Source organism: Pteropus alecto, unplaced genomic scaffold, assembly GCF_000325575.1.
Source record: "Pteropus alecto unplaced genomic scaffold, ASM32557v1 scaffold23, whole genome shotgun sequence".
Taxonomy (NCBI): domain Eukaryota; kingdom Metazoa; phylum Chordata; class Mammalia; order Chiroptera; family Pteropodidae; genus Pteropus; species Pteropus alecto.
This window is the reverse complement of record NW_006435837.1, coordinates 299,970-318,815: the sequence shown is the minus strand read 5'-3', so window position 1 is coordinate 318,815 and position 18,846 is coordinate 299,970. Positions and strand designations below refer to the sequence as shown.

General features: G+C 38.4%; 1 protein-coding gene across 1 annotated transcript in view; it reads right to left on the bottom strand.

Annotated features, from left to right (window-relative positions):
• The window catches only part of APOO (apolipoprotein O), a 52,252-nt gene that overhangs the window by 13,226 nt on the left and 20,180 nt on the right, over positions 1 to 18,846 (bottom strand). The window contains exons 4-8 of the mRNA XM_015589133.2: positions 16,821 to 16,941; positions 16,396 to 16,450; positions 13,069 to 13,164; positions 7,779 to 7,870; positions 3,407 to 3,487 (exon numbers count right to left, since the gene is read on the bottom strand). Coding sequence (XP_015444619.1) covers positions 3,407 to 3,487; positions 7,779 to 7,870; positions 13,069 to 13,164; positions 16,396 to 16,450; positions 16,821 to 16,941 — 445 coding nt within the window. The remainder of the gene's footprint in view (positions 1 to 3,406; positions 3,488 to 7,778; positions 7,871 to 13,068; positions 13,165 to 16,395; positions 16,451 to 16,820; positions 16,942 to 18,846) is intronic.

Genomic DNA, 18,846 nt, shown 5'->3' with positions numbered 1-18,846 from the left:
AGAATAAAGTAAACCCACACCCCATCACGCACACACTCCACAATGAAAAACTACTTTAAAGCCAGCAGAGTGGCAAAAACAGAAATAACCACTTTGGAAACCTACTTGGCATCATCTAGCAAAAGTGATGTGCAGACCCCAAGAACCAGAAATTCCAAGCTAGAAAAACTCTCAATAAACCAAGACACAGACATAAAAATGCTCACAGCTCTGTGTGCAACAACAATACACTTAAAACCACCCAACCAGCCATTAACATAAGTATTTTCCCCAAGAAATACTTTATAGCAGTGAAAATGAATAAACCACAGCCATACATGGCCCATAAACATGTTAAGGGATCAAAACCAGTTACAAAATAATATACATAGCAAGATTCCATCTAGATAAACTCTTTATATGTGCTTTTTGATATATTTATATTAGAAAGGCAAAAAACAGGTAAGTTCAACTACAGTGTTTTAGAATATATACATCTGTGGTTAAACTAAAAGAAAAGTTTAAAGAAAAATAAGAGAATGAAAAACACAAAATTTTGGATAGTGGTTCTCTCTGGAGAGATGGAAGGGCCCATGGAGAACTTGGAAGGCATTGGTAATTTCCTATTTTAAAAGGTGGATGTGTGATTGGTATATGTATGGCCATATTGTTGAATTTTAAACTGTATATATAAAGTTGATCCTTGAGCAACATGGGTTTGAATCATGTGGGTCCATTCATATGTGACTTTTTTCAATAAATATCTGTACTGTTTTCAATCTACAGTTGGGAGTCCACGTATGTGGAGGGCCGACTGTATGCATTGATCTATGCTATTTTATACAGGGGACTTGAGCATCTGCAGATTTTGGTATCCATGGGGGTCCTAGAACCAATCCCCCAAGGATACCAAGGGACAATTAAATTTTGGGGGAGTCAAAAGTTAACCATGGATTTTGAACTGCGCGGGGGTTGGCACCCCTAATAACTGTGTTGTTCAAGGGTCCACTGTATGTTATATGTTCTTTTATCTCAAACAAAAACAATCCCTAGACCACCTTACAATGACAGTATTTCTGGACACGTCCAACTTTGCTTCACAATTCTGACAAAGAGCTCACTTTAGCTGAAGCAGATAAATTCCTTCTAACTGACCAATGACAACGACTGAACTGAAAGACCACCTCATCTAAACTTTATTGGTAGAAGATTTAGTGCAAACATTTAGAATGAATTCCCAAAAGAGGAAAGGGATTGGCAGAGCAGGAAAATGCCATACTTATTTAGAGTCTTTGAGAGTAATATAGCTCCATGGGAAATAATGTAATTGAGAACTGAGCCATCATTCATACCACTTAAAATTTCAGGGCCTTGTTTTAAATAGTGTCCACAAATTATTTACAACCAAAAGCATGTACATCTGTCACATCATTACAGTACAAATAATTATGAATTAGATTACACTTAATTGAGACTAATTGAGACTGTGACTGAAGCCTGACTTGAAAATCAATCTCCAAAAAGGCAAAGAAACAAAAACTTCTTTCATGAGGTGTCCCCCAATTCCCTTCAGAAAGACAGTTCCTGAGCCCTGAAAGATTCCCATTCCAGGGTAGCTTAAATCTTTGTTCTCATTAATAAAACCAAATCGAACAAAACAAAAACACTGAAACACACAAAATCCAACAAGAGGAGGGCAGGGAAATCAGTCAAAACCAACTGCATTCCACTATCAAATCATTCCTGAACTCTAAGTATATTCAATCTTAAATTCATGGAGCCTTCTGCTGTTTTTCATTTAAGCCTTGTGCTAAATGTTTAAGTAGTTAACATTGATTTTATTACCTTCTTCTGAGAACAGACAGCTGTCAGGAAAATTATGCTTTGAGAGTAAACGAATGGAAGAACACTAAGTTCTCAATGACTCGGAAGAGGGCAAGGGCACAGCCGACTAGAGAAAGAAATGCAGACATCTTTACTCTCTCACTCCCCAAACATTCTCATATAAACGTTAGTAGCTTTAATATTTAACGTTTTCAAATGGCCATGAAGTGCTGGCCTATTCAACTTGCATTCCAACCACAGTCCTGTTGCTTCCAGACTGGGCTGAATCAGAGCAGAGAAAGCTAATTCCGAGCAGGAGACTGGGGCGGGGACCCCCCTTGGCTTTGGTGCGCATGTGTCTGCCACCCTAACACAGTCAGCGCTCAGAACTGAGGCTGAGTTTCACTTTCCGCGTTTCTTTCTAGAGCTGTGTAGAGCTTCCCCGACATTCTAGTATTTTCTTTCCCAAATAAAACTCGATGCGGACTTAAGGAATTTTTTTCAACAGGAAAGGAATCTTCCAAAGAAAATGTTGAGAAATGAAAATAAAATGAGTATTCTTTAAAAAGGGATTGCCAAAGGCCACTTGATATTAATACAGAACTTCTTACTTCGGAGCTAGTTTAAACAGGCTCCATTGAGACTAATTCCTTTAGAAACCATCGATACAAAAATTAGTCAAGATTTCACTGGAGGATTGTTGATGTATACAATGAGGAGGGCTCATAATTTATTCTATAATATCACCTTCAAATTCCAATTCCAAATTCTGGATTTTAATTTTGAGACTTTTTAAAAGAGTATTCTGATTTGGGATGACAGGAGTCAAAATGAACTTCCTTCAATTTACGCTGAAAAAGGTATGTTAACATAAGAATTTTAATTCTTCCTCAGAGAGTGCCTCTGAGTGTTTGGAAGAAACATGATGCCTTTTTCTGTACTCATTCTTCCTTATCAGTGGAAAGAGAAAATTCCGGCAAATACGGGCAATATCCAATCAGCAATGTGGCTGGGAGAAGAAATGAAAGATGACACCTCCTTACTACAGCTAGTTACACAACCTCCTCCCTCTGCCGCTTGTCTACCAGTCAGCACAGAGAACGTGGTCTGTAGCTGGTGGTGGCTGGTCGCCAGCATGCCATGGCTCACACCCTTAAACTGGGCCAAGAAGGGGATGGACCGATACAGTATTCCTAAAGTAAAGAACAGAGCTTATGATACACGAAATAGCAAGAGGAATCTTGGTTATTTGTCTTTTTCCTGGGAGCACAGTATGTTCCCTTTCAACCAAGTTTCCATAAAACTTTCAGATAAAATGCTGCACTTTGAGCAAATTATAAATACAATACCTTTAAAATTATGGTCTAAGACTGCAGTAGAATGCATTGTATAGTCACCACTCATTCAGCCCTGCTGCTAACAAGCAAAAGCAAGTTCTATTGCTCTTCCAGTAAAGGCCACCATAGAAATTGGAGGTAGAGGTACAACAAATAACAAACAGAAAAAGCAAGCTTGAGCAACAGGGTTATCGAAAATTTTACAAAACCCTAGAGAAAGCACACATTTAAACCAAAAGGAAGATAATGAAAAAGATCTTTCTCACCTTTTGAAAGTTCTCCTTCCACAAATCTTCTATGACTATGTAACCTCGTAAACCCCAGTCATATAATTTCTCCCCACTGACCTTGAAATAAACAAACAAAAAGATCCATTGTTAGTTCATACATGACTGGTAAGGCAGAGAATTTTCCATTTTCCTTTTTCTGGTTTTCAATAGAGCTGTGTTTAAGCGTATAACGACTACAGAAGTCTTGGGACATGTGTATGTACACATTAAAACTGTGCATAGTGTGCAAATAAAAATAGTAATAATGCAAAATAAAAAGAAAAGTAGATTGGCTGTGTACAGTTATCATTTACAACGGTACGCCATCAATCAGGTGTATATTTCAAACTTTCACAATTTCAAGGGGAAAAAAATGTAGGAGATCACTGCTGATAAAAGAAATTCCTGAAAATCATACACAGAAAGAAGGCTTCTACCTATCGCATTAACAACCAACCATGTCACATTTGCCAAGCTGAAAATCATTTATTTTAGGGGCTTAGGTAAAATATCGGTGAACCCAATGAAGATGCTCGCAGTTTTCCCAAGTCCCCCAAAACATAAAATCTTTGAGTTTCTACAGGGATTTGCCTCCTGATCCAAAATCCTTTCTATAACACCCCAAGAGGTAGGCCCATGGTCAGAGAATATTTTGGGGCCAGGGGGTTCACTACTTTAAAAGGCACTTATCTACCTTTGGCTAGCTGGCTTTAATGGTTGGAAACATTTTTTAAAGTATTGAGCTGTCTTTAAAAAAAATGCTTCCACCTAGAGGTTATTATGCTGAGTGAAATAAGTCAGATAGAAAAAGATAAATATCATATGATTTCACTTATATGCAGAATCTAAGGAACAAAAAGAACAAACTAATCAAAAACAGACTCGCAAATATAGTGGACAATTTGGTGACAAGAGAGGGGCTGGGGGGCTGGGAAAATGGGGTGAAGGGTTAAAGAAGTACAAATTAGTAGTTGATAGTTGAGCACGGGGATGGGGAGCACGGCATAGGGAATGCAGTTAGCATTATATGTTGGCTAGGTGGAGGGCCAGGGGAGGGAGGGAGCAATTGGGGGGATCATTTTATGAACTATATAGAAGTTGAACCAATGTATTGTATACTTGAAACTAATTAAAATAAATGAATAAATTTTAAATAAAAAAAAATGCTTCCAGTAATTTCCATACATTGGTCTTACTTATAACAAAGAATGTCGATTGGTCTTTCACATGACAGTACTTCCAAGTTGTGAACGCAGTTATTATTCTCTTCCTAACTTTTATAATAATTTATCCATATAGAGCATTTTAGTTTACAAAGCACATTCACATGAATTATCTCTATTCTAATATAACAACCCTGTGTGGTAAGTAGGCAAAGATTATAAGGAAATATTCAGAGGCCAAGTGACTTGTCTAAGGTCATGGTGCTAGTAAATCCAGTGGTCGTTGCAACACGCTGTTTTCTTACAAATTATATTCTTCCAGTTGCTCTAACTGTTCTTAAATTATGATATGATATGACTCTTGGACCCATACGTAGACATTTTGACCATTTACCATGTATATGGCATTGTTTTCAGTGCTATAAATTTCTGAGAGGAAAACAACATTTGCCATCATTTTAAGGGTTTTCTTATGGTACTTTTATCCAAACACTACTGAACACAAAAAAGAACGTAAGTGGTTAAGAGGCTCATCCAAGCTCAACGAATTCATAAAGGAAAAAAAAAAAAAACAGCACAAAACTTAAAACTATGAATTAGGAACTAAATGACACTAAAACAATACCAGAAAATCTTTTTCAATCGCTGATTATCTTTTTATTGTGGCAATATACACATAAGTTTCATAATATTTTATGAAACTTATTAGATTTCATTAACCAATGTCACCCCAATAATTTTAATAATAAAAATTTACCATTTTAACCATTTTTAGGTGTACAATTCTATGGTACTAAGTATATTCACCATGTTATGTAACCATCACCACTCCCCATTTTTGGAACTTCTTTGTCATTCCAAACAGATCACTAATGTTTTATACCTCATGAAAGTAAAGTTAATTGTTTTTTTCTGGCTTCCTCTACAAAATAAAAGACAAAACTCCTTCCCACTGACCACTGACTTAAAATAAGTTAGAATACAAGTGAGATGTGCATCCTACTATCTTGGTTGTGAATACAAAAGATCTTTTGTAACATATGCTGTGACATATAAGATTAAAAAAAAAAAAGGCCTCTTCTAAGGAGGCAGCTATCTATGCTTCTCAACCAGCAGCCAGGCCCGCCCTCCCCACCCTATCCATTCACTGTTTAAACCATAACAAACTGACATGATGTTAGATTATTTTTATGCTCTAGAGCAGGTAGACGTGATTCACTATTCCTGAGCTGGGGCTGACGTGGGGAGATAAATGTTAACTGTTTGCCTCCAGGACTGCTATAAACAATGTCAAGCCCATGCAAGAAAGACCTTACTGGCATTTGCCACCCAAGTCATCAATTATCCACAGCTGGAGCCACTGGAATCCCAACTACAACTGAAGCACGATCAAGGACTCTAGACTCAATCCTGTCAGGAGGACTCTAGGGAGCTCAGTGTCACATTGGTCTGGCTCAGAGCCCAATTCTGGTGACAGCACTGCTGCTCCTGCTGGGACTGAGTCTCCGAGTGATGTGGCAGTTCTGGCAACTGGGTCCATGTCTATAAGCTGTCGAGGGACTCAAAACCCAGAGTCTTCCTTGCTCTTTTCAGTTTTCCAAGGGACTCTATATGTAGAGTCCCACTAAGTCCAGAAAACATTGCCCTGAAGGAGTCTAGTCCATATCAGTGGTTCTCAAATATCACAGGCATTAAAACCCCATGGAGGGCTTGCTAAAACAGACTGCCGGCCCTAACCCTCAGAGAGTCTCAGTCAGTAGATCCAGGTTGGGGCCTGAGAATTTGCATTTCTGTTTTACAAATTTTAAAAAAATGTTATTTTTATTCAAAAGAATTTGTTTCCCTATCACAAAAATTAGATAACCACACCACCGATGGCAGCAAAGTCTGTAGAGTTATATTGATGGTGTAATGTTCACTGGGTATTCTCAATATCCCAAAGGTTATAAAGGAGGGAAAAAAGTAAAAGTAAAAGAAAAAATACTCAAAACAAATACGAAACCCATGAGGACTATGGGGAGAGACAAGACATGACACTTTGTTTTCTCTCATTATCAGCTGCAGATGTATTTCAACAAGATCAAGTACAATTTAACTTGAGTAAACCCTTCAGACCAATTCTAGCACCTTAACTGTACCCTGTTAGCATTTTTCATTTGCCCACATGGTTAGTTTCTGCAGGTTCCATGAGAATTAGCATTTCTAATAAGCTCCCCAGTGATCTTGATGCTGCTGGTCCAGGGACCACACTTTGAGACCTAATGGTCCAGCTCTTATGGACTGAATTGTGTCCCCCAAAATTCATATGTTGAAGCCCTAACCCACAATGTGCCTATATTTGGAGATAGGGCCTTTTAATATTAAATGAGGTGACATGGGTAAAGTTCTAATCCAATATGACTGGTGTCACTACAAAACGAGGATGAGACACCAGGGATGTGCACACACATTGAAAAGGCCATGTGAAGACACAGTGAGAAGGCAGCCATCTGCAAGCCAAGGCAAGAGGCCTCAAGAGAAACCAACCTTGCTGACACTTTGATCTTGGACTCTTAGCCTCCAGAACTGTGAGAAAATAAATTTCTGTTGTTTAAGTCCTACAGTCTGTTGTGTTTCATTATGGCAGCTCGAGCTGACTAAGACATCAGCTTTAAGCCATGCTGCTTGCCACTGTGTCCTACTTGCCAGGATGTCATCGAGCTGAGGCCTGAAGGGTAAAAAAAGGAATGGCCAACTAAGAGGCCTGAGAAGGGTGTTCCCAGAGGAGGACTGCATTCCCCGAAGTCCCCAGCAAGGAAAGCGAGGCTGCTGCCAGGACTGAGAGAAGTCACAGAGAGCCAAGCGCAGGCCTGTGCCTGCAACTCCAAGAAGGGTTGTGAGTAGACACACCGTACTGAGAATGACCCGTAACTACCAGCTTTGGAATCTGAGTCCCTAAACTTCCATGTCAATACGGAAAAAAGGTATCTTAAGTTTTCTTTTATTAATATTCAAATTAGTGTGCATTCTCTGAATACAGGCATGATTGGAAGGAGGCCAGAACTTAGGTATATAGTGGAGAAAAACATTAAAATTTGCTGTATTCATTTATATGTGCAAAAAAGTCTGGCGTTATAAAAGTTACAAAATGAAATAAAATTAAGCATTAAACTCATACGTACATAAGCAAGAACGAGGGACATCCCAGCTTACTGGGTGTAACTTACCTGCGCAAATATGATGGCTTGTTGTGGATAATAAAGAGAGGCAGCTAATCCCATGAAAGTAGGTGGATACACCAACTTCTTTATTTTTGAACCTATTAAATAAAAGGTTGCAGACCATCAGATGATTCCATCTTTACCATCACAATTTGCCTGTACATCTAACACTGAATAAGATTTCTTTGGTCCTAGACTGACAGAGAATGTGCCTAATAGCATCAAAGGAACCAAAAAAGACCGCTACATTTTCATAGTTTCAGTGAGATAGAATTCACACAACCTATTTAAAGTGTACAATTCAATGGCTTTTACTGTATTCACAGAAGTTTGCAACGATCACCACAATCAATTTTAGAATATTTTCTTCACTCCCAAAAGAAACCCTATATCCAATAGCAGTTGTCCTCCAATTCCCTCATCGCACCCAGGCCTAGGGAACCACTAATCTACTTTTCATCTCTACGAACCTACCTACTCTAGACATTTCATATAAATGGAATTATATAATACGCGGTCCTTGTGTCTGGCTTCTTTCATCAGCACAAGGTTTTTAAGAGAACCACCACTTCTAATGAAGCAGAAAAAAAGATCGTTTTGAAAAGAAAACTATACATTATGTTGATTTCTAAGGTTTACATTGTTTTATAGTAAACTGGCTTCCTATTTAAATACTGAACACAAATATTCCTCTCCTCTCTTTTCTAATACTCCATGATAATAACAGTAAAAGAATAAAATACAGATAATAAACCCACGACAACAAGAAAATGTGTGAAGGGGTCACTGACAGGTAAGAAGTATCAACCAATTTTCAGAAAATGGAGAGTGAACAGGAGCAAAGAGGACACGCAGCCTTATAGTCCCAAGGAGGGGCTGAAGTGGAGGAGGAGGCAGAATGGCCCTGGCAGCCCAGAAATGGCAGGTATTGTGGAGGGTGGAGAGGGCAACCAGAGATCAAGACGGGGACAAATGCAAGTCCTGTGAGTGGACTAACTGACCTTCTCTTTCCCCCATGCCATCCCAGTGCAAAACTGCTTGTGGCCAGGCATCTTTCCAGGCAAATTTAAAAACTGGACGAGATATCTCTAAAGAAATGCCATGGATTTTCTGTTGAGAAGCAAGATGGCCGGGGGTGTGCGCATGCCTGTAAGCACCTGAGAGTAGAACCTTTCTCAAGTGGGCACTGGGTGTTGGCGCCCCCGCTTGGTAAGGTCAGTTCCCGTATGGCTCACCCTGAGGTCGAACCTGCCTGCTAGCAAGCCCCATCTATGCATAAAAAATTCTTATTGGCATTTCAATCACTTTATTCTTAAACATGATTGTACAACCAAGGATCACTAGTTATTTGAGGAAAGCCAGCAACATAAAAGAGAAGATCGCAATAAGCAAGAAGGAAAAAAAATGACTCCATAGGAAACATAAGAACTTAAAAAACAAAACTAAACCCATAATTAAATATCATTGAATACAAGAAGGTACTACATTAAAAGAAAAAAGAGTTCTAGGAAAAAAAGAATATTCAGAGAACAAGAAAGAGCTCTTGGAAATGACCAAGTGAAAAAATCAAAAGGAATAAAATAAAATAACCAAGAAACTATAAGAGACACATAAGGTCAGTTTAAACAGCTCAATTGCTAATATGAATTCAGGAAGGAAAAAGAACCAGAGTACACTTTCAAAGAAATACAAGATAGATATCTTCCTACAGCTGAAGGCTACAAGCCACCAAAATGCCCAACCAGGAATGAAACAACTGCATGCAGTCACAGCACCATGGAAGTTCAGAACACTGAAAACTAAGAGAAGACCCTCAAAGCTTCTGGGAGAAAAAAATAAATGACTTCAAAAGGAACAAGCCTGCAGACTAGCTGCTAGAACACAGGATGCTAGAAGATGTGGCCTTCGAAGTTTTGACAGAAAACAAACTCTATGCCCAACCAAACTATCACTTGGTATGAGGGCAGAAAGTAATTTTCAGACTTGCAAGGACTTGGGAAGCTTACTTCCAACACAGGCTCTTTTGAAAGTGACTTAAATAGGTAGTTCAACAACATGGCAGAGCAAACCAAGCAGATGATGACACAGAACCTGGAAAAGGAAGGGGGCGGTTAACCCCAAGGGAGTGTGGAGACACATCCCAAAACAACAGCTGTGTTGAGTCCCAATCCAGACTGAGAGAGGATGTGCAGCCCTGGAGAAAGGAGAACTGACTGAATAGAGAACAAGATGGAGAGCTGGGAGAAACCTGAGAACGAGATTAATAAAATGGGTAGAGGATGAAACAGGAGAATACACTCGAAATGCACTTGACACAAGAAACAGTCTCCATTGAAAAGCACAGGGTTTTTACATGGGATGCAGACAGATGCTTGCACAATGTATGTTACTAACATAGTCAGAATAATGTAAGTGCTGCTTTATTGGTTTTAAACTTTAAACAGACGAATCCCCAAAGCTGGAACTAGGGTTACAGAGAGAACAGACTATTAATAAATCTATTTCTATCCCTGTCTTATTGCCTTTATTAAAAGGATATAATTACTCCAGAAGAGAAAAGCCCTTTACACCCATGGGATCTTACCTGTATACTTGAAGCTTTAAGCAGCTAGGCAGCTCACAGAGGCAAAGACCAGGTCAAGGGCAGCAAACCTGCCAACCAGTCACTTTTCACTCCTCTAGGGAAAGCTGATAAGCAGCAGATCGTGGGCCTCCAGCTCCTACTGGTTCACACAGTAAGCGGGGGACCCCAGAACTTCAGGAAGGAAGTGTAACCTCCTGCCTCCACCGTCTCCATGCCCACACCTCCCAAGAAGTCAGTGGTCTGGGCTGTAACTATTAGCATTGCCAGAGGGGAACCACTGGCTGCCAGAGCTGTGGGGAGCCACCAGAGGGCAGGAATAGTGGGCAATGACCACCTGCCATCTTTGAGGGGCCTAGCTGGGCCCACTTCCTCTGAATGGTCATCCTCTCACCTCAGTCGTGGCCATCCTCATCAACTGAGGCAGACTACCTTAGCAGATATGCTCAAAGGACCCTACCATATGATCCAGCAAACCTTCTTCTAGGTATATACCCAAAGGAAATGAAATCAGTATCTCGAAGAGATATCTGAACTCCCATGTTCACTGGAGCACTATTCACAACAGCCAAGATATAGAAAAAACCTAAGTGTCAGAAAATGGATGAATGGATAAAGAAATTGTAGTATCTGTATATAATGGAATACTATACAGCCTTTAAAAAAGGAGAGCCTGCCATTTGCAAGAACATGGATGAACCTAGAGGACATTATGCTAAGTGAATAAGCCAGACAGAGAAAGATAAAAACTGCCTGATCTCACTGATATGATCTAAAAGAGTCATATATATAGAAGCAGAGAGTAGAAGGGTGGTTACCAGGGGTGGGGAGGTGGGGGAGGGAGAGATGTGGGTCACAGGGCACAAAGTTGCAGTTACACAGGATGAATCAGTCTAGAGGTCTAATGTGCCTATAGTTAATATGGAATCCTGGAAATTTACTAAGATAGGAGATTGCAGGTGCTCTCATCACAAAAAAAGGTAATTATGTGGGAAGATATGTTAATCAGCTTGACTGTAGTAATCACTTCACTATGCATATACATATCAAAATATGTTGTACACCTTAAATACATACAATGTCTATTTTAAAAATTAAAAAAAATACATGAATTAAATGTTAGACTGAAAAAAAAAGAAAGAAACCCTACCAGGAGGGAATTTTGAGCCCATTCTGCTGCCGCCGACACAGGGGACCATCTACCAGGAGGGGCGTGCAAATTACTCAGGCCACCCATAAACACACCTACCATCCACTCGTCCTGCTGAGTGACCCCTCTGTTCACCTCAGGCCCTTCTACCTCAGCGGCCATAGAAAAAGGCCTGTTGCTGAGTATACATGTGTGGGTGTGTACGCATTTGCATACTTTTTTGAAAAAGGTTTTATATTCTTTTAATACTACCGAGCCCTCACAGTAAAAGGAAAATGAGAAAGGAACAAATAAACAAACAAGCAAACAAAAACAAAGGAATAGGACCCTCAGTAGTGTGTGTCCTTATGCTGCTGTTCTGTCTAGAAGAGCGCAGTCCCCAATCGTCCTCGGGATGGTCACCCCAGTGGATGTGCAGGGGATAAACACTCAGCAGTGTTTATCAACATATGCACGTATGGCGCAGCGAGTTTTCTTTAGGGCTGCAAGACTCCCCCACATGCTCTAACCATGGAGAGGGAGGGGAAAGCTCATCTCGCCTGATTCCCTAACACTAGCCAAGATTCCAACACCTGGCCCTGGGATTTCATAAATTCCAAACACTCAAACACTACCTAAATAAGATGGGAATGCTTTTCTGGATAGCTTTACAGAAAGGAGGGAGGAAAGAAGTTTGGGGGGAAAAGCTGGTTCGACTATTTCACAAGTCGATTACTAGAAATGAACTCTGAATTTAATTCTTATATATTCTGCACAAGATAGGAGAAGGGCACGGAAACCCCCACAGGCGTTCACCCTACAGGTTGGGGAAGCGGCATTAGCACAGCATTTCTCCAGAATCTAGACATGGTTAAGGCATGTATAGCAAAGGGTTTTAAAATCAGAGGAATGAGTTCCAAACAAGTCTGTATAGTTATCATTAATGGAGGTCTGATTACAGGATTCATAAACTTTCTATTTTAGAAATGTTTGTAAAGTCTGAATTTTACAATCAGTGAAACTCGATTATAGTGAAGTATTTTATCATCCTTCATTTCCTATGAATGTTTTATAATCCAACAGGGTAGTGTTTTTAAGTTGACATTTGTTAGTTTTTAATTTCAAGTGTTTTAAATTTTTTTACATCATCACTACTGAAGCTCCAACACATCAAAAAATTAATAAAATGTCTATGAAATCACTGTTTTACCTACTGTGATTAATAACCTAATCTTAATAGTGAAACTTGGGAACAGGGTCTCAGGTATGACAGACTTTGGTTAACAAAAGTTAACTCTTTCTCCAAGAGCAACAGTAATTTGATCAAGTAAATGTGCCTATAAATGATAACTAATCTTTTTTTCAACTAAGAGTATACAATTTCATTTTATTTTTTTACAATTTCCATATATGCTTAAAATCAAATATACTGGAGATAACAACTATAACAATTATATTATTTTAAGAAGGCCATATTCAGGATCCAATTCATTATTCTGAAAACTAGTAAATGAAAAGAACCAAATATACGTCTTACCTTTCCCTTATGAATGGTTTAAAAAACACACATACAAAATTGTACCTACCTCTGGCCAAAAGGAGCCCGACAACACCAGCAAAACCAATAACACCAAGTCTTGGAAGAAATCCAGGAGGTGCGTTTTGGAGATATTCATAGCTGTCTACAATAGAGTCAGACCAGGAAACAGTTCCATAAATTGCTCATTAAAAAAAATCTTATATATAACTAGTATACATAGCATCAAATGCTTATCAAATAAAGTATTCTTAGCTTTCTGCTAATATGCTTCTTTTCAACACATTCTTTTTGTGTGATATATAAACATTTACTACTCACACAGCAAGTATTCAACTTTCAAACAATTTTGGTCTGACAACCTACTGACAATACAGAAATGTTAAATTACTTTCATATTTCTAAAGGCAACAGATCTGAATCAACTATTCACATGAAAGGAAATACAAATACAGGGCTATCCAAACTCTTGTTATCCGAACACACAAACACAGAATACCTTGGAGAGATTGAGGGTTTGGTTTCAGACCACCACAATAAAATGAGTCACATGAATTTTTTGGTTTCCCATGTATTAAGTAAGTGTGCAATGGCACTGTGTCTAAAAAACAATGTACATGCCTTAACTGCAAAAATACTTATTACTAAAAAACGCTGACCATCATCTGAACCTGTTGGAAAAACAGTGCCAACAGAATTGCTCAATGCAGGGTTGCCACAAACCTTCAATTTGTAGAAAAATGCAATATCTTCAAAGTGCAATAAAACGAAGCAAAATAAAATGAGGTATGCCTGTAGATTTGGATAAATCTATCCCTCTCTGAAGCTTTGCTGCTTGTTCTCTGAAACTCAGGAACCAAATACATTAGAGTCAGGGAAAAAATATCCTTTGCCATCTGAACTCATTATTCAAACTGAAGAACAAAATAAATTTGAATAATGAAAGAAACTTGTAATACAAGTATATGTGGGAAATAGTCTCTGTTGATAGTGATATATAAAAATAAATGCAACACATGAGCCTATTTGCCACTCCCGAACATGCCTTACACCTCATTCGCATGATGCTGCTTCTCCTCTCTTCTCCAATGGGCCAATCCCACCAAATAACAGCCAGCTCTTAAGTCCTACCTCCTCAGAAAAGCCTTTCCTATGCTCATCAGCCCACACCCTCTAAAGTCCCATCACATTTATTCTCTACACCATCATTTGGTACCTAATTCTACAGCACCTTGTGTTTAATTAATCAGGGGTCTATTTTATATCTCCTCGAGGAGAACACCCACTCCTTAATGGCGGATCCCTTAGACTTATATATTACTTTCCTCAGTGATAATAGTAGATGTTCATTCAACAGATAATTTATTAAAAACGCTGCTAGAAGGTAAAAGATACTGAAAGAATTAACAAATAAATTTCAGCTTTAGGTCAAAACTTAAAAAGCCTTCACATCTCTTTCTCAACCTCATTGTCAGCACTCCCCATCTGCTTCCAGCTCCCGGCACATGGAACCTTGAGTCACACCTCCCAGCCTTGATCATGTGGTGCTCTCTGTGGAATGCTGTGTCCCGCCCCCACATTTTGGTGTGGCTAACTCTGTTCCTTCAAGATTCATCTCAGAAATCCTTCCCCGACTACTCCCGTCTCCCCAATCTCTATTAAACTAGTCTCCTTCCTTTGTACCTTTGATAGTGGTCTGTGACAGTCTCTGTGTTTGCACTAATATTGAATAATTTATTATATGCAGTGTTTGGGACCACTGTCTTAATCAGCCTCGATCTTCGACACCTGCCACGATGGTGACTTAACAAATGTATGTGGAACTGAATTAATTGGAATACTCAGTAATTCTCTCTCTCCAGAAAGAACCAGATACACACTAGTTTTCCTTTTCCTTGGTTCTTTGGGAAATGTGGTTATTGTTTTAAATACTACTATAGGGCTTGTATTATTGGTACTAATTCCTGTCTGGCCTCTTACTTACTTTGCCTTTAACCTAGTTTTAACTTTCTATCTTCCTGTCTGGGTCTTTTGAGACAATTTTCTACTTCCCTTTATTTTTGCCTACCAGCACGGTGTTTTCAATTTTAGGCATGCACACAGGATAGCCGCTAAGACAACAGATGGCCTTGGTGAGCTGAGCCAAAGTGGGTAAATCATAAAGAAATGAGAAAGAAGATATGCTACACGACTGCACTGAAGCCGAAGTCCAACTTCCAGTAACAGGTCTTGGCTGTGACTGCTGGGAAGTGAACTGACTGCCTGAGCAAACAACCATACAACTAACTCATCATACAGGAACATTTCTTTTTAAGAGCCTGTGCCGTAACTATGAGTCCAAGAGAACTCTGCAAATAACGCCTACTGCTATGAATCAATGAGAAATGACAAGTGACAATGAAGAGAACTCCTCAGTCACAAATGTATAGATAAAAGATCAGGAGTTCTTTAGTTACCTCAGGTAAAACATGAAGGTAATAAAGTACCTGTCAGGGTTGTTATGAGGATTATGTATAAATCAATATTTTTAAAGCACTTAGCCTAGTTCTGGCACATAATAAGCACTAAGAAAGTGTTTGTGAAATTAATAAAATGAAGATGTTACTTATTAACGTACATGAATAATTTAAAGAACTGGTAGGCTATTAATGTGTGTCTTCAAATGAAAAATTTACTTATCTGGTAGTTTCAGGGGTATCAGCACATGAACACTCTACGATGATCTTCGCAAAAAATAAACTGTACTCATGTTTATTTCATTCCATCATGGAAACAGACACTTGTGAAAACAAGAGTTTGATTTGCTGAGATGCCCAATCAGGGGAATGAGATATATTACCAGGTCCCGACTGAGATTAGTCAAAACATAGACTGTGAACCTAGTTTATGAGTATATGTGTTAAGTGGATGTGCAAAATAAGGACAATAAAAATCAATGAAAAAAATGTAAGAGCACTACTGATTATGCAATAAAGCCTTTCCTAGGCACACCAACCCAGTTCCTTCCTGCCTCTAAACCGCTATAAAATTTATTAATAGCTGTGCAAAAGAGCTCTCCTGATTCTGAAAAGCTATTGTTGAGTTAGTGTGGGTTAGTGTGAGTTAGGGACTTGATTTAAAGGAAAAAACCTAGTGTATGTGCACTTGCCAGCCCAACGATCCTAATGATATTGAAGAAATTTACCTGAGTGTGTGAGGACACTAATCCTCTGAAATCTGATGAAAAGGTTATCTTTCCAGAAAAATTTACCTAGCTCTAAAATTCTGTATACAATTTTAAGGAATCCGCAGAGCTCCTGGAGCCCATCCATGGAACCCCGATTAAATAGTTTGATGTTAAAAGAAACTGATTATGCCTTATTAAAAATCAACTTACCTAATCCCCACTGAACCAAACTTTGTATCTTGGGCTCAGTTTGGGAATATATTTCCTAAAAAGGCAAAAAAAAAAAAAATGAATGAGTAGGCTTTGCTGATTAGAAAGAAGCAATAAATGTACTTGTCTTCTCTGAATAAATTATCATAAATTATCATGCTATCAACACTTTTTGAACAAAGATATACTGTCTATCTGGTTTGTTTTCTTTTTTCTTTTGTAACTTCCCCTTCCCCACAAATTGCTCAGCAGAATGGTTTATGATTGCCACAAGAAGCAAAGATTTCACGTAGAGCGGTTTCAAAAACCCATCCTTCTCATTCTCTATTAAAATTGAAGAGAATGCACAAAAATCAATCTCCTTGATAATTAAAGTGGCAATCCTTTCCCTGTGAGAATAAATCTGTCTTTCATATTAAGTCTACTTCCTGATTTGCTACCATTTTAGAGCCTGTATCCGAAAATTGCCCATTTGAAACAGGAACGACCAGCTCTAATGAGACAAAGGTGTCTATATCTAAGTTTGGAAAGACACTTGCCCCAATCCTGAAGCAAATGAAGTGTTAACATTCTCTTAACAACAACAGTAAAAGGGCTTTGTGCAGAAACATCAGATGATCCTAAAGAAAACAAGGGACTAGCTAGAAAGTACCCACCTTCAAGAAGTCTACAATGAAGATGGGAAAGAGATATACAGGTATCAGAAGGTATTGGAACCAGCTGCTGCTTGGAAAAGGATCGGTTTTATTTAATTTAGTTCAAGACAGGACAAGTTATCCTGAAACTGAGAAATGGCCTTAAATAATAAAGGCTAAATCTGGGGAAGGACATAAAGAACATAAAAAGACCAAATATTGCTTCATTAAAATCCATTATTAGTTTTCTCTGCCCATAAAAAAAAAACCCAAAAAACTACAGATCAGGGTCTAGAGTGAATGCTCATTTCTTTTGCTAGCATAATCTTTTTACTATGAAGAAAAATTAAATTCGTTCTTGAAGAAAGGGGCAGAAATTGTTGGCCTACAAAAGGAACCAAGAATTAGAAATATTTCTATGCATGAAGACTTTATTCTATAGGAAAATAAAACCATTACAGTCGCAAAATCTTTTTATGCAGAAGTAATGCAAATAAACATGTTGATAAGTATTCGATCATCTAAAGCAGCACTTTGCTACACTGAGTATCATGCAGAGACAAAAAGGTAAAACAAAAGGCTACCTTAGGTTGAAAACAAAAGAGACAAAGTATTTTTATAACCAAAATGGGGGGCGGGGGAGAGGAAAGGAGGAAGGGAGAGACATAACAGTAGTCATGCCTACATGATAAAAAAAAATTTGCACAAATTTGCTGACCTTATCTTAACCACCAGGAGATGCTTTAAAAATCTTCTAGAACAAGAGAATAAAGTCTAAGAGTTTCATAACACAGTATTATAAAGTCTTTAGGTATTTCATAATTCCATAATATGGTTAAGACTCTTAAGTATAATGGCCCAATTTATGCTGTTGATAGAGTCTATGCTTAACATTTTCTTTCTAAATTGGTTTAGCACCAACATAGTGGAAATTTCAAAATTTTAAATGTTCTGAATGAAAATTGAGTTGTAAATCTCAAGCAAAGTAAATCTAGACCATGTCATACACATCTACATACTTTTTACAAATTTTTCATCAATTTTCAAAATCAAGATCAAGTGCAGCAAACATATGTATCAAAGCCTGCAAGAGCATCCTGTGGATTGTAAACTTTGGTTTTAGTGTTCAAAATCACAGAACTGCTTTCACGAAAATGACAAATGCCTGATCTAAAACCTAAGCAGTGACAGAAGCCAATCTGTACTGGCAGTTCTTTGTTTACTGGGGCAAGTAGTCAGTATTCAAATATGTTATTCCACCCTTTTTAGTTATTTACCCTCGTATTATAGCATTCAAAATGCTCTGTAACCATTCCTGTTTAAAGTGATACTGATTTGGCAACTGGAATTGAAAAATAAAAATAATTTTAAAAAATAAAATAAAAATAAAGTGATACTTATTTGTAGAACCTTGGGGGGGTGGGGGACAGGACATCCCAATTTTGATATAAATGTTTATACTGTGTCCTTTTTCTTCTATTAGAGTTTCAGCCCCATATCCTCTCCTAGTAGACAATAAAGTTTTTATAGCTGTGATCAACAAGATACTTACCAGCCCTCACAATAAAGTTTTCATAGCTGTGATCAACAAGATACTTACCAGCCCTCCATGCTGCCCAGTGGGAGTGAAATTCTCTGTGTAGCTATGGCAACAGCCCCCACCAGGAAGCGAGGGCTCTCTACTTCCCCCCGCCCCAGATAACACTGATGAATATTTGTAAGTTTGGCACTCTTAAGTTGGGGCCCCTAATCATGCCTTTTTCTGAAAACATGCAGCCGATACAGACTTTTCACTATTGACTCTAACAGAAATGTG